Source organism: Osmerus mordax, chromosome 18 (genome assembly GCF_038355195.1).
Source record: "Osmerus mordax isolate fOsmMor3 chromosome 18, fOsmMor3.pri, whole genome shotgun sequence".
Taxonomy (NCBI): Eukaryota; Metazoa; Chordata; class Actinopteri; order Osmeriformes; family Osmeridae; genus Osmerus; species Osmerus mordax.
In genome coordinates this window covers 6,924,396-6,940,489 of record NC_090067.1, presented here as the reverse complement: position 1 = coordinate 6,940,489, position 16,094 = coordinate 6,924,396, and the positions used below count along the sequence as shown (strand labels likewise).

General features: G+C 41.0%; 2 protein-coding genes across 2 annotated transcripts; both read right to left on the bottom strand.

The window, feature by feature from the left end:
- Window positions 1-570: 570 nt before the first annotated feature.
- spaca4l (sperm acrosome associated 4 like) lies at window positions 571-6,657 on the bottom strand. Its single transcript, XM_067255837.1, has 3 exons — window positions 6,517-6,657; window positions 2,474-2,584; window positions 571-2,054 (listed from the first exon to the last, which is right to left on the bottom strand). Exons 1-3 carry the CDS (start codon window positions 6,566-6,568, stop codon window positions 1,834-1,836), a joined length of 384 nt encoding a protein of 127 aa, XP_067111938.1. The 5' UTR covers window positions 6,569-6,657; the 3' UTR covers window positions 571-1,833.
- Window positions 6,658-12,347: 5,690 nt separating this feature from the next.
- On the bottom strand, window positions 12,348-14,984 carry csnk2b (casein kinase 2, beta polypeptide). The gene is made up of 7 exons (XM_067256474.1): window positions 14,845-14,984; window positions 14,227-14,307; window positions 13,900-14,002; window positions 13,563-13,678; window positions 13,402-13,477; window positions 12,806-12,995; window positions 12,348-12,588 (listed from the first exon to the last, which is right to left on the bottom strand). The coding sequence occupies exons 2-7, from the start codon at window positions 14,296-14,298 to the stop codon at window positions 12,498-12,500; spliced, it is 648 nt and encodes a 215-aa protein (XP_067112575.1). The 5' UTR covers window positions 14,299-14,307; window positions 14,845-14,984; the 3' UTR covers window positions 12,348-12,497.
- Window positions 14,985-16,094: the final 1,110 nt, after the last annotated feature.

Below are 16,094 nucleotides of genomic sequence, written 5' to 3'. Positions count from 1 at the left end.
CGTTTAAACACTTCACAAAAATTCATCCTAAAGATTGAGTTTTTTATACATTATGAATGTACCTTACCCAGTACAAAGGATGCAATCACTGCAATGATTCCAAATACAATCCTTGCCATCTTGAGATTTTCTTGTTTGCAAATAAGCTTGTTTTGCTAGTTGACTTGTCAGGTGGATGGATGAAATGACAGGCTGAGTGAGAAAGTAGTCTTGTCCAGGTGTTTATATACTGCCAGAGGGGATGGTGGAGGAGGAGGTTCTTCAGGTGAATTGCCATCCTGAGAGTGATGTCAGGAGGAGAGTATTTTGAGACTCCCTCCCTGACATACCACAAGAAACGGGAAACTACAGAACACAAAAGGCTCAGACAAGTGTCCCCAAGAGGATAGCACTAACTGTATGTTTAGCATTAGTCTCAAACTGTAGATATCACTTTAAAATGAACCCCATTGACATTGAAATTCAGTTTCAGGAGACATGAAAATCCTGTATGACCAACCAGCTGAGAAGGAAAGCAATGTTAGTCAGATCAGAAGGAATGACCCAAGTCGATGAATAACCACTCGAGAGTTTCTTTTAAAAAGTTAAATTTATTTAATTCTTTATAGTTTTGAAAGACATCCATCAGTTACAAATTTCCCACTTAAAGTTTAAACATTTCAGGAGGAAGTGCACTTAAACAAGCAAGTCATTCCTGATTGTACCAGCCAGTATTATCCGCATACCATTTTCAGTTCATCGGGAAAGACTCCTCGATGATGAACAAGACCAGTCTGTCTTTTTACATTTCTCTCCCAACTTTACAAGATAAATACAATCACAATATTATCTCATTAAACTTGCAGAATGGTCACTGAGAAACAAGCAGAACTTGGTCAAAGACAAGATCCAAAGTTAAATCAAGATATCGCAATCAATGTTGGTCCTTTCTAGGAAAAGCTGGTCAATGCATTTATTAATCTTTTTAGAAATGATCAAACTGGAAATGCAAATGCAGTTGCCAGTGAAAGCCCCACAAATGTATCAAGAGGTGAAATTGCAAAGTCATCAAGCTTCACTATCAGTTAATGATCCAGTAAAAAAAAACGTAAGAAATTATTTTTGGGCCAAATATTATCCCATCACTGGCAAATATGAGCCAAGAAAGTGAATCACTTATTCAATGCCTACTTGTTGGCTGCATAGTAAAGCATGGGTGAAGGGTAACAAGCAGTGGTGACCATTAAACACGACTTCACACTTAGGAGTAAGAGAGTAAACAATGCCTGAAATGTTAGGTGGACAAAATGTTTCCTTGCCATGGATCATTTAAATATTTCTGTCAGCATACAAGGCAATTCAACTATCCATGATGAAGTGTGGAAAAATACCGAAGCCTTCTGATATTGTATTGAACCCTGGTGTACTAGTGACTCCTGAACTAGAGTATCAGTGAGAGGTTTCGTTGGACTAAACAGGTTAGACATGATGCGTTCCATCAATGACCGAAGTACACAATGCAAGAGTGTGACGCATATTTGCACTGCATTTTAAAGTAAGCCTTTTAAACAAATATTTCCACCAAGGATACACAGACGCAATTCTAAAGTAATTCAATACAGATAGTGCTAGAAGCTAGACAAATAAATGTCCTTAATTGTATTAGTTTGAGGAGAAACGATAAATACATGTTTCCTGATAATCAATGAGAATTGTGTACAATAAGGATATTTCTTACAACCGTGTGTGTGTGTGTGTGTGTGTGTGTGTGTGTGTGTGTGTGTGTGTGTGTGTGTGTGTGTGTGTGTGTGTGTGTGTGTGTGTGTGCGCATTGGTGGGGGGCATTCATGCTCCCTACAGCAGAACCTTGGTCACAAGGAAGCTGGTGAGGGTGAGGAGGGCCAGGGGAAAGGCATTGAGGTGAACCAGGCTGGAAGCAGCGTTACAAAGGTCAGATTCACAGCAGGTCTTGGTCTCGGTGTAGACGGTGGTGTTGCTGCCAGGGAAAGTTACAGGTTCCGTCTTGTTGCATTTATTCGCAGCAAGACAGCCCTTACTCTTGATATTGAGAGTTCCTGAAGAAAGGTTTAGACAGATCAAATCAAAAGATGCATGCCTGTTGCACGTGTGCAATTACAATGACAAAGACAGCTGAACATTTGTGGCAACCATTTTGCTTAGTAATACCTTATTTAACAGACAACATCATTAGGTTTGAGTCACTAACTGTATATGAAAATTACTACAAACTGAAAAGTGACAGGTTGATATAAAGCCTTTACTCCTCCTTCAGCATAGCAATAAACTGAGCTCTGAGTCACAAGGGACTTTCCTAATAGGTGACTCACACCACAGACGGAAACCAGAAATCGTCGTTTCGACGTTTGCCATGTGGCTACCATATTTGCAGGTGAGGTTTAATTTCCAAAGCAGGGGGAAAAGAGACTATTTGGGAAGCCACGACACTGCCAGGCATCCATGTTGGGGTCCTTACCTGCTGTTGCGACGCCACTGAAACACTTCTCGCCAGCATCGCAAGTGATTTTGTAGGTTATACACAGGCTCCCTAGGCCCAAATCACACTTGTAGCATTGCAGAGCATGGCCTGGGATGCAAGAAAGGAGCAGACAACAAAACTTACTACTTACTACTAGTCAGAAAAGTACATCTATTGTCACCCTCATAATAGTACTAATCAACATTTGTCACATTATAGAGACTGTTAATCAACCAAAAATGGGTAACCATCTACAGCAGTCTTCTTATTGACGACATTTCAATTATTATTATTTTTCTTGAGACCTCTGTAGCTCACAATGCTGTTAAAAAAAGGGACAGCTTTGTCTGAAGTCAGATTTTTTTTAAAGCATTGGGTGGGGCTCTGAGTGGCCTCAGAAGACACTTGAGAACCAGGAACAAATGGAACGTGTTTGGGATCTTCCTCAGACCTCAACTTCAAATGGGCTTCATGTCAAGGTCCGCAAGCTGCCTTGAAGGTAACCGTAGGCCTGAACTCCATTTTAATCCCTCATCACTACTACAGGAGGACAACCTGTATTTCAAGTCTGGTGTGACACAATCCAAACCGCATCTGCCTTTTTTTGTATGAATCTCACGCCACACAGACCAGCTTGAGTTTGTGTTGTTGAAATTCGGCTACTATGGACAAACAAATGATCTTCACTAATGAAACTGATAAGGAAACGGTAACAATGAGGCAAAGCAAAAAGAGGGGGTGGGGGGGGGGATCAGACAGAAACAAACTACTGCTTGCCAACATCTTCCTCCAAAACTAGTTTCGGTCACACCCCAATTTAGTGTAAAGTGATCAGTTTGACGAGCGCCACACCCACGATTTAAAGCATTGACTGACACACCAATCCCTAAAATCAACTGATTCAAATGAATTTCCCACAAGCAACAAAACATGGGTTGCAACATCACCCTCCTAACACACCACACCCATTAAGCCTTACTACTGCTTTGACTGCATTACCTCACTCCAAGTCACTGTACTTTAAATGTAAGTGTTAAGTGTAAATGTTAAGTCTGACAGATGACAACTGTAGAGTTTTAGGCTACTTGTCCAGAAAACTTGCTTAGTGAGTCTCCCTGGCACTTGTGACTTCCACACTATACCCACCCCCACTTGACTGGTTGTGCCAACAGAGACACACCGAGCTGCATTCCTGCTATAGCACATCATTTCCAAACGAGAGGGTTAGATGAGTTAAGAGTGGCTCCACAGGTTTTTGGGTACACAGAATCTGGAAGCAGGATGAGTCACACGGAAACAAAGATAGATGGGCTGTTGTATCAAAGGCTTATGAAATGTTTACCACAATAACAGCCAACTACTAAAACAGATGGGTTGTCTCATACATAATTCTTCTGAACCAGTATCACCCCCTTTGAGGAGAGAAGACATCTGAACATTCCTTTCCTGATCTACTCAAGATTTCGGAACTTAATTAGGTGTTATTTCATTATGCCAAAAAAAGATTTTTTTTTGCAAATTAATTCTAAACTTGCTATGGTATATATATGCATGTCTGTTTTTACATTCGCATTTCGTACAATTGTTCAGAGGAAATCCTTTCCAAACAGGTCGTTCCCAATGGGATCACTTGTAAGTAAAGGTTAAAAATGATCGACTGGTAAACTCTTCTTCCCCCAAAAAAGCATCAAATTATATCCTGAGAAGTGGATTTTGAGGGGTATAGCTCCATAGACCTCCATTCATTCTGCACTGGACCGTTAGCGCCCTCATATGGAACTAGGGTGAAACTGCAATCAGTTCAGAACCCGGAAGTTTCCCCGAGAGTGGCAGTTCTCCCCATATTAGACAATCTCTGGGTGTGTCAATTTCAGCTTGTCAAATGCGCTCTCTTGTTCATTTACTGCCACCTATCGACTCTAATGCAAGGTGCAATGCATAGTGTGGTTCGGGCCGTGGTTCGGGCCGTGGTGGGGTTAAGTGTTAAGATTAATCATAAGATGATTTAATTAGTTCAAACATACCCTGGTGGCTCACCGGGAAAGTGCGTAACAGCTGAAGGCTAAACGGCAGCGGGCCGAGCCATTTACTGCATGTCATACCCTATGGTCATACCCGCCTCTCCCCTGCTTTACGGCATGCACGATTATGGTATCCACAAGAGGGCATCGTGGAGTGCAATACCAGAGAACGTCTAATATGGGGAGAACCATGTATATATGTCTATGGGGAGAACTGCCACTTTCGGGAAACTTCCGGGTTCTGAACTGGTTGCAGTACCACTTTAGTTCCATATGAGGGCGCTAATGGCCGAGTGCAGAATGAATGGAGGTCTATGGAGCTATACCCCTCAAAATCCAATTTTCTCAGGATATAATTTTTTTTCTCATAATTGGAATTTTGAATTCGAAAGGGGAGGCAAAACAAAGACACTGCTGGGTGTTATATATTTTTTTTAAGTCGCTTTTTTGTTCTAAAAAGCCTTTTACAATGTCATTATGCTTCTGCTTCAGATGCCATCAAGCGGGATCTGGTCATAGTCAGTCCTTCACTAACCAATCAGCATTCGTTAGCAGAATGCTAGCGTGTTATGGGCAACAATTACCCTGTAAGAAATTGAAAGGACACAAGTACTCGTTCATTCAAGTTTTGACTTGTAATGCATGTTAGACATGCAAAAAATACAATCAAATCTGAGATTTCTCAACGACAATCAGGTGAAAGAGACATTTAGCAGTTTATCTCCATAGACTCCCATTCATTTTGCACTCGACAGCGATCTCTCCCAGTGGAACTCTGGTGGAACTGCAACCAAATTCGGTACAATGGGGCTTACTAGGGAGTGACCAGGCTCTCCTTAAACAGGCTCTGGCAATACTGACACAGCTAATGTCGTTTGAGATGGTTCGAATAACTTCAAACGACAACATAATGGGCCCATCATAGACATAAGAGTTTACAATGTCAATAAAATGAAACAAGTCCAATGTAGACACAAAGCTCACTGACACTTGAGCAGTCTGTGGACCTTCAGAGTCACATTTTAAGACCTCTTTTAAAAGTAGGTTTAGGCCTAAAATACAGCTGGCCTTACCTCAGGCCGTAACACAAGCCTACCAAAATCACAGATCTATGGCTCCTGGTCCCACTGCTGTTCAAGGAAGTCACAATCCAACCCTATGTGTGGCCGATACCAAAAGATATAGGCCAGCCTAGGCCAACTCCAACACAAACCAACTGACTAACCAAATTCTCTTGAGACATTTTGTCTGGTCCGTGTAGAGGTAGGCTATTGGATGTGATCGGTTGTTCCATTTTGCGCAAAGCCCCTTTTTTCCCCTACTGGCAACAAAGTGAGCCTTAGCACATAGGGCAGTTGAATAATAAAATGACGGTAATTTTACTGGGTTGAGGTTCATGGGGTTTGACTCCTAACTCTCGGGGTGAGGCAGTTGTGTTTTGAGTGTCTGAGACTCGTTAGTTTTCCGCCTAAGAAAATATTCTCTGCAGAACTACAAGGCTTTATTCGCAACAATAATATTCAAAGGTCATCGAGCCCGTTTTAGGTTTTACCCACTCAACTCGAAGACATCTAATCAAAGGTTAAGCAATGTAGGTCAGGTTGTGACATGATTTGCAGGTGTGGTCTGTATGCAAGCTTGTGAAGAGGGGTGAATTTGTGCTGGCTTTCCAAAAACAGTTTTGGCATATCGATGTGGCATCCAATGTAATGAATGTCAGTAAATGTTTACTTTATAAATTTCACCCTATTCTTAGTAGCCTATCCCAAAACTACAATGGGTAACTGATAATCGTAGCGGTTCAACGCTTAAAAACCAGTCGGGCGAACAGTCAAAACCCTGATTAGAAATGTGCATGCATTACTGCCTAAAAACTTACTGCCTTATGTAGGCTTGCCTGTATGGATAATATAATTAACCCCTCATTTAAGATGGTGACACAAATTCAATTTAGCCTATCTCGCCTATCCCTGAAAGCAGTAGGCTAATTCAATATGAAAAAAAGTTTCTTCATCTTACCGATGGAAAACAATAGTCCGGCTGCGAAAATGTTGAGAAGAATTTTGTTCATTATGAAATGCGATATGTCTCGTCAACTCAAAAAGTTTCGTTAGTGTTTAAGCAAACCGTTAGACTGAGCGAGTTTTGTCAACCGACCCGCTATTTATTATCTCCCTTCCCATCGTTCTCTCCCAACGTCACCGTGATTCAATAGTCAACAAAAATCCCACGCCCTTTTTCTCGCCCACCTGTTCTCGCAGGTGTAGCAAATTAGAGATACAGAGATTAAAATACCTGATTGATTAAAATACCTGATTGATTAAAATACCTGGTTGAATACTGTCAAAAAGACCAAATAAAAAAATATTTGTACACATTTTTTGATTTGGCCTTTTTGACAGGAATGCAGGGAGAGAGAGGGGGAAGACCCGCAAGAAAATGGCCTCATTAAAATTCAGACACCTGCATAAGGAATAGGGTCTTAATGGAACAAGCCCTTACCAAATGAGCTACCAGGGTGCCCCAGAATTTCCATATTTGGACTAGATTTTCCATGATACCCTGTAAAATCTTTACCTTAAATAAATTAAAGCTGTTCTGATTGTGTCCTTAAATTATCACGTGTTTGAGTAAAATCTATACAGTAATTTCCCTGATATTTAAAACAGAGCTGTATGTTCTGGACTGAGTTTTGAAATTGTATGTTCCCTTAACAAAGGTTAGCAAAATATTCATCACCATTTTGTAAAGGGTGAGAAGAGCGTCACTCAAACAAATACACATAGCTTAAAAAGGAGTTGCATAGTGCTGAACCTGAGACTTGTCAGAACAGATCTCTCAGTGCCAGAAGGCAAGCACAATGGTTCCAATACTAGGAAAGGCTTGAGCTGAAATCAGATGTTGCAGTGTCTTGTTTTCAGACAAGTATAGTCTTGCAGTATTAAGTATATATCTGTAACTATGGCAAGAGACTCTGTTGTCAGGCCTGCAAGTTGACCTTCAAGACAAAATACAAAACAAGTGAACTTGTATGAGAGAGTATAGAGAGTTCAGTCAAGACATTTACATTACATTAAATTTAGTCATTTAGCAAAAAACTTACAGTAAGTACAGGGACATTGCCCCCGAGATAAGAAGGTTGAAGTGCCTTGCCCAAGGACACAACGTCATTTTTGCACAGCCAGGAATCGAACCAGCGACCTTCTGATTACTAGCCCGATTCTCTAACCGCTCAGCCACCTGACTCCCTATAGACAATCACATATTAGATTTGAGCATTTATTGTTACATGACATGGACATGTAGGTTTGACTTTGGGCGGAGTGGATGATCTAAGGGAAGCACTCCCTGCCTCCTCGATGCAACACATACATACATGACATATGAGGCAGGGAGCAATAGAGATGGAGGTCGGTGGAGGGCGGCAGCAGCACTGATCATACAACAACCGTTGTGAGTGTGTGCGTGTGTGTGCGTATCCACTCGGCCTTTAAATGCTGTCTTATCGGACGTGGCCGAATGGGCTTGTGCTGCTAACACACGTGTGGTAATGAGCGGATGACACATAAGCGCAGCTACTTCAGGCAGGGCAATCTGCCCGATTGCCCTGCCTGAAGTAGCTGCGCTTATGAAAAGCAAATATGCAAAGCTTATCTTCAAACAGATGCCTTGAGTATGTGTTTTAGATACCCACTGAAGTCTCTGACACATTTTTATGCTTTTGTCAACTATTGACATTGTAACTCTCAACTCTGTTCTGTTCACTTTCCCACTATGTAAAGATGAGACAAAGTCACAACTACAAAGACTCAGGGGCGGCTCTACAAGGGGGCCTACAGGGGCCAGTGCCCCTGTAAAAATTTCCCTGGCCACCCCTGTGGCCCCCCTGAGCTTTTTTTTTTACGTTGTTTTTCTTCTTCTAGTAGTCATCATGAAACAAGGAAGGCCCCCCCCCCCCCCCCACCTTGGCCCCCCCAGTAAAATGTGTCTAGATCAGCCACTGCAAAGACATAAATTAACTAGTCATAAGGCAATATGTGAGATGCATTCCAAACACACACATGCACACACCACATCTTTTTTCTGTTTCTGACTACCAAGGAAGTATCTCCCAAAACAATACAAGGAACAGTTTCCACAGGCTCATTGTACAGCCATGAATTGGATAGCTCTCAATGAAATCTGTACCCATTTCTACATACCATTAAAATGTATTGTTATATCAATCTTTTTTTTAGGCTTTGTACTATTTCTTGCATGTAGAAACTAACCATTGAGGGTTTATCCATGTCTCTCTGACAAAGGAAGACATGGAACCTTGTAAAAATATGATATCTGACATTTAAATGGTTCTGGAACCTATCCTCCAATGATTCCTTGAGCAGCCTATAAAATAACCTTGCAAGTAATTAAGATGTATGTGTTCATGATCAAAATCTAGTCCGTAATTGATATTTATATGCTTTAGTATGAAATGCACAGATAATAGGAAACTTGTTATCTATCATATTTAAATCATGAGGTCTGAAATTACTTTCTGCCTAATCAATAGTTCTCTGTGTAAGTCAGTTGAATTTATTCAGTTATCTCCTAATCAAATCACCTGTGACTTTGCATTCAGCAGATAAAGCATCACATGAATAACTGCGCTGTGTAAGATTACCTTTCTAGGACAAATGGATGAGGATGGAAACCCACTGTCTCTCCTCGATAGAGATTAAATATAAGGAAGTCACTAAAATGGGGTGACATTGGCTGGAATGGTTGGGTTGTTGAGTGTGGTGTGTAGCCAAGAGAACGATGTTGTTTGCTGCTCCTAGGGGTGTGGCTGAAAACATTTCACATGACTATGAGTAACAGGCATTTTGTAATTGAGACTAGCACAGTCTGACACTTACTGTTTCTTACTCATTGTACGGCATTAGGGTTTTCCATTCCCCAGGTAGTGTACAACCACCCTTCAATAATTTTACATATACATATAGACACAAACGCAAAAGCACATAGTGTACATTCCCATTATTTGAATAAAACAATACAGTGAAAGAACGATACCATATCCAAAGCCACATATTAGTTCAAAGATTATTTAAGAGGGCATCACCCAGAAAGTATACACTTCTGCACAAACACAATTTTTTGGTGTTTGTTAACGGGAAACTAAGATCAAACTTGAGTTTTCCTGTGAGATCTGGGATTCGATTGGGGTAGAGATGTTTCAAAGGAGGGAAAGAGGGATTAAAGGAGGAACAGAATCTAGTCTTAATGTTGGGGCTTGAAGTTATGAGACAGAAAAGGACTCCTCACCCACTCGCTCCTCCCTGCCTCTCCTCCTGTACTCTATGGAAAGTAATACGGTTACTGCTCCCTTGAAAAACAAGTTGAATTTAGAACAAGGATATGTGAGTCAGTTTTTTTTTGTCATCACATAACAATTATAATTATGGAGATGAAAACATGAGGCGGGGGGGTTGACTTTTCTCTTTATCACATGATAAATGTATACAATGATGTCATTCTTTGAACGTGTTTAAATGTTCAAATAGGGCATATTTTGTGTACAATATTTATTCTTTGGGCCATTTGGCAGTATCACGTGGAATGCCACTGTGGCCCCACCCTGAACAACTGCCGTTGACTCCTCTCTCTCCCTCCAAGAAACTGGTTCTTTTCCCAGTAGCTCCATGGTTTAACCTCTTAACCGTTTGGTGTCTTAACAGATCATGTTACCCGGCTTCCTCACCTTTAGGACACTGCAGTTTCATCTGTCTGTTGTGTTTTTAGTTCCCAGACAATACTTTCGACCAGAGACTGACTGTCTGGTTCTGTTCATGTCCATACCATCATGTTGAAATATTGTAATATTGAAGAAAATCCCCAAGCATTTTTTCTTAAGAAATAGATGGTAACAATCTTTTCAGAATATCATTGCAGTTGTACTATTGGCTCTGTTGTTGTTCTAGCTTCATCTACTGGAATGTTCGTTACAGAACATCTCTACCAAGTGTTGTAACCAATTATGAGAAATGTCAGTGTTATAAAACAACTTCTCTGAGAATTTAAGGATCAATTCCTAGACAGTGTATGTCGTACTTCCATAACTTAGCAAACAGCACATGTCCTACCTGGTGTTTGTGAGTTATAATATACATTTCACAGCAAACAAAGGCAGTTTGCTCTGAGCCTGGTCTATTTCTTTGAGAAATAAAAGAAGAACTGGAAGCGAGCTCAATAGATTTGAGGAACAATAGAGAACGTGGAAAATAACTGGGAAAACAAGTTACTTAAAAAGTTAAGTAACTTTACAATTTTCAGTAAAGAGCCACTGAAGACATCTAGGGTTCCTTGTAGCCTAATGTGTGTGTTCAAGCAGAGTGGTGTAAAGGGGGAATTTGAACCTTCATAGCCTAGTCTAGTCACAATAGCAAAAAAAACTACACATTTTGGTACTATATCTAGCTTGTTGCTGAAGTAAAGTCCTTTTTACGTTTATGGTTTTAAGCTCTCCACTGACACAATGTGGCCATGAGGCAGAACAGCAGCATTTGAGTACATTTCTGAAAGATTGTGTAGAATATTCTAATCGTTTCCATATACGGTATACCTTTTTTTTCTGAATGGTATAAATGGACACCAATCAGGCATCTTTGGAGCAACGGACATACTTCTGGTTTTGTGGTGTGACGAAGAGACAGACCATATGGCAAACAAAACGAGTGAACATAATTAGATCAACACAAATCTATGAAAAGAAAATATTTATTGAGAATTCTGAATCCTGGTGACACTGCCACAGTTGCGAATATACCCAGACAAACAGCAATTATACTCTTGATGAATCCTGTTAAGTTTACTGAAAATCAAAATATCTCAAGCGTTCAACTTTTGCAGACACATAAGTACAGGTGGGGGACACATTTAGGGGACGGACCCCCGCAGTGTCACAAACAAAAAGTTCCTACCAATCCAGAAGCTGACTTTCAGTCATCTAAGTCTTCACATAAATAATCCTAAAATGTGGAGGGACACTGTTAAAATCAGTGCAGTTATGGAGAACAAATTGTTCTGTTATTGTAGCATCAGCCCATTAGAACATGGTACAGTTGACATTCTCCCAGGGCTGACAGCAGTATTTTTAGGATGATGTTAACACTAGCTGACACACACAGAGCAGGAGTTTCTACTAAGTGTAACAAACAAAAAAGTTCATTTATCAGTTCCAATCATGCTTTGTCTAACTGGTACAATTGCACAGCCCTGTAAAGACATGTAGAATTTCTGTAAATTAGATTTTCATTTCTGATGTAAGTAGCTACCACTGATACAAAAAAAACAAGCCTGAATGTCACACAAGAATAAAACACCTTGTGAATGTCTGGGACATGTCTAGTCTGTACCAGTAGTGTGATGACCACTGTAGTGATGCTCATCACAATCATCAACACCAAGCAGGTTGCTTCTGCGCATGCCAGCCAGTGTTTGGGCATAGGGAAGGGGACAAAGGTTTATCAACCAGTGGTGAAGCCTTACCATGACCCTTTACCAAACTGTGCCAAAGACAGGACATCAGTACAACTCAGAAAGGAGGGTGGAAAAATTGGCTGGTCTGGCTGGCTAATGTGGCCCAGAATGGACAGAGACTAGCAGCAGTGCAAAGGCCAATCATCATATACTTCCTCTATATCGCCTCTTCCTGTTTTTGGCACTGTTGAGTTTGGTAAGGTAGATGCATGGAGTTCTTATGTATGTACTAGTGTGTGTGTGTGTGTGTGTGCATGCGTGTGTGTGTGTGTTAGTGGGAGAAATAACAGCTGTGCGTCCCGCTTTGCTCACACTGAACTCTTATAGACATTGTTCTCAAACGTCCTAATCTAAACCAAAATAATACAGTCTTCTGATTGAGTCGGAGGGGCATCCATGTGGAGCTACGTTAAGATGACCCCTCCTCTCCTTTCTATCCCCCCAACCCTCTCTCTCCCCATTCCCCTCCTCTCTTGGCTTCAGCGGATGGCCTTGACTGGACTCTTGAAGCTGGAGGCAGCCTGCAGCTGCAACTGGTAGGCCATGGGGTGGATCTTGAATCCATACAACCTAAAGCGGATATCAGAGAAGTCATTCAGTCAATAGGAGGAGGATGAAAGGTGAACAGATCGTCTACCGAGGAGATAAAAAATAAAAATGTGGGGGTTCTCATGTATTCACATATTGAAAGGTTAATGTTACATTAATCTAAATTTAGGAACAAGTAGTGCCCCTTAATAAGAGCTGTCTAAGAGCGCCATCTGTGTTTAAGATGGCAGCACCGTACCTGGGCACAAACTGGTTGGCGGGCCTCTTGGGGCGGTACTCAGGATGCACCATAAACAGCATGTGGGGGAAGCCGGTGCCAAAGTAGGCCCCGTCTGTGTGATGGTGCCTGGAGGACTTGGGAGTGTATACATCCATGCACTTAGGACAGTAGAGCTTTACCATAGCCTCCCCTGGAATGTCTGACAGGCCTGGAGAGTGAGGATGAAAATAGGATTGTACTAGAACACCAGTTTATACTTCTACTTGAATAACAGGAAGATGAAAGACGAAGACCACAGGGTCAGATTTGCATAAAACCTTATTACTTTGGTTATTCAAAACAGTATGCAAATGTGCATCAAATCAAAGTAACGCCACCAAAGTGCACCACACACCGCTACTAATGAGAGTCAGGTGGCTGAGCGGTGAGGGTTAGGGCTAGTAATCCGAAGGTGGCCAGTTCGATTCCCGGTCATGCCAACTGACGTTGTGTCCTTGGGCAAGGCACTTCACCCTACTTGCCTCGGGGGAATGTCCCTGTACTTACTGTAAGTCGCTCTGGATAAGAGCGTCTGCTAAATGACTAAATGTAAATGTAAATGTACTAATACACACCTATGGGCAGCATGGGCTGGTTCTCACAATACACACGTGGGCAATAGCCAAAGTCCCCCTGTTGGTACTTCTCCAGCTGAAAGAGTGAGATTCCACTTAAATCCACATTCCCGGTACGGGTTATGAAATTAATAGGGAATGTTATCAAACAAAAATCTGACCATCTGAGCGATGCCTCTGTTGGTGAGGATGTAGCGAGCATGGATCAGACCGTACAGCATCTCAGCTGCCTGCTCAATCAAGTCACTTTGGTTCGGGTTGTCCTCCAACTCCTCGTCTGTGAGAGGCAAAGGACAGATCGAGGGAGAGAGGAAATGTCTGGCAACTTGTATGAATAAACACAACAGAACAAATACTGTAGGATGCATGAACACATCCACATTTCGTTTCATGGATTTATACTACAAGGTACTCAAAAAGGTATTCCTTCCTTAGGTGTGCTATAGTCAGTTATAGTAGTATACAAACACTAAAGCAGCACTTGGTGTGGCCACTGACCTGGCTCCAAGTCCAGGATCATGTCCAGGGCCTGGCGGTAGTGAGGAACCTGCTCATTGAGTCCAGTCAGGTTGAACTTATCTTGAATGTAGTCCTCGTCCACCTGTCACGGAAGTAAAGGTAAGATCACTGCTGTTTCAGAGCTGAAGTACGTACATTAACCAGAAACGAGCTGTTTCTGAGACGTGTGTTTCCAATCAATCAAGCTACCAATCAATAGCACAAGAGACAAAACCCTCAACATTTTTGGCTGTCCCTGGCTAAGGTCGTGGAGTGGAGAGAAAGGCATGCTAAATGCGTTGTCCAGTAGTGTTTTCTATGACATACCTCACAAAAAAACTCGTTTCCCCTTAATCCACAGAACCAGGAGATCCATGACACTTCCTCGGAGCTACTCATCTCGAAACACTGCGGGACGAACAGGAGACAAGTCGATGAGCTAGACTATATTTTAACTAGTACACTGGTACAATTTTATCTGTAGCATTTCGTGTCGGGATTGGGTAGCTAATGCAAGAAATTAATTACACTTACATCTAGTGAAAGTTAACCTATTGATTGCCTAATGCCGGCTATATCAGAAAGCTTGCCATAGTTCTTTGCTAGCTTTCAAAATAAGCTAACAGTAATAGGCAAGCTAGGCTAATGTTAGCAAAATAATAACTGCCAACAGAATGTCTTCCAAATGACAAAGAACGTTGTGGTTATTACCTTCTAATAACCTTACAAACCCATCTCAAAGCGAAAGTGTTGATATAATATTTTTTTTAAAGCATGAATCTAAATGCACATAGAATATCTTTAGCTAAGCTAACGCTGCTAAGCCCCGATGTGAAATTCAATATGGCGCATCGTTGAACTAGGCCGCATGAAATTCGATCTATTTTGTTGTCGCACCAGTTTCCTTATCTTGATACAAAAACACGAGTGAATTAAACAGCTTACCCCCTCCTAAACGTTTTTCAATCCAATACAATATAAAAATTCAAGTGTGTTAAGTTATAGGTAGCCAAAATCGTAAACGAAATTGACACAGCCCCTCTACGATTACTCTGCAGATAGGCGTTTCGCTGCTAGCAGCCAGTTAGCGAACTAGTAAAGTGATGACGTTCAAATTCAGAGACAAACTACAGTAGACATGGGAAAGGGAGTTATGGGTTTTGTAGTTTGTATGATGAGCTACAGTACCAATGCAACTTCAATGGCCTTGTGCCTGGGCTATGAGTCAGTGAGTAAAATTGAAAAACGTTTGCTTCAACTATCGATTTATTTATTTGATCATAAATTCAGACATGAGATATCTCCATTAAAACAAAAGAAGTTTATTTAACTTTTTTTTTCCTCTGTATAATTTTATTATAATAAGACACTTCTCTGCTTGTACATTGCTCCCTTGAACTTAAAAAATGGCAACATTTGTTGGTGGGAATGTAAGTTGGGGTAGACAAAACTTAGATACATACCAATATACATACATGTGTGTATATTACGGTTCCATTAATAAACCATAAATGCTAATCAGCTTGAACCACTCCAGGTACCTTGGTAATGCTGGAAATATAGTACAATCTTTGAATATTTCAGGAATACACTTCATTTTTTTCATTAAACATGGGTACATATAATATGAGTACACCACTGTTGAAGTTCAGAAAAAATGGAGGGCTTTTCAGAGCCCGTGTCAGGTGTATGGCTACCAATGTATTGCAGGCAAGGCAGGCTGCACCCTTACGTGTTCATGCTTAGTGGAAGTTTTAAGGGAAAGAAAAAGAAAAAAAAACACTTAATTTGCTTTCTTTTTGCATATGCTAGAAATGTAAATGCACTGAGATGGAAAACAGGAAGTTGTCCCCTGCGTGTACTTCATTTGGATAAACACATACACACATTTAAATATTCTTGAATGCATGTAAGAAAATGTAGAATAGTCCTAATATCTGTTAAAACCAAGTGTGCGCAAACAAGGCAAGAGTGTTTGCCATCCACATTGCCCTCTCTCCACCCCTCAAGTTTTTGTAGACACCAGAAAAAGCACGCACACACAGATCATACTCAATCAAAAGCCCTATTCACATCCCAAAGCTAGTCTTTAAAACTGTGGCCGTCGTTTAACAAACAAACCCCAACTTACAGCAGTGAAATGTATGCAGATGAAAAAAGAAAACATTTAAAATTGATCTAGTTCAACTGATGTT

Bases quoted from the DNA above. Each gene is read 5' to 3' on its own strand.
- csnk2b (XM_067256474.1), bottom strand. From the start codon at position 14,298: ATGAGTAGCTCCGAGGAAGTGTCATGGATCTCCTGGTTCTGTGGATTA. The intron at 14,003-14,226 runs GTATGTCATAGA...CTTCCGTGACAG, and splicing joins GAAACGAGTTTTTTTGTGAG to GTGGACGAGGACTACATTCA. The intron at 12,996-13,401 runs GTGTGTATTAGT...CTCACTCTCCAG, and splicing joins CCAGCCCATGCTGCCCATAG to GCCTGTCAGACATTCCAGGG.
- spaca4l (XM_067255837.1), bottom strand. From the start codon at position 6,568: ATGAACAAAATTCTTCTCAACATTTTCGCAGCCGGACTATTGTTTTCC. The intron at 2,585-6,516 runs GTAAGATGAAGA...CTTGCATCCCAG, and splicing joins CGGACTATTGTTTTCCATCG to GCCATGCTCTGCAATGCTAC. The intron at 2,055-2,473 runs GTAAGGACCCCA...ACCTTTCTTCAG, and splicing joins CAGTGGCGTCGCAACAGCAG to GAACTCTCAATATCAAGAGT.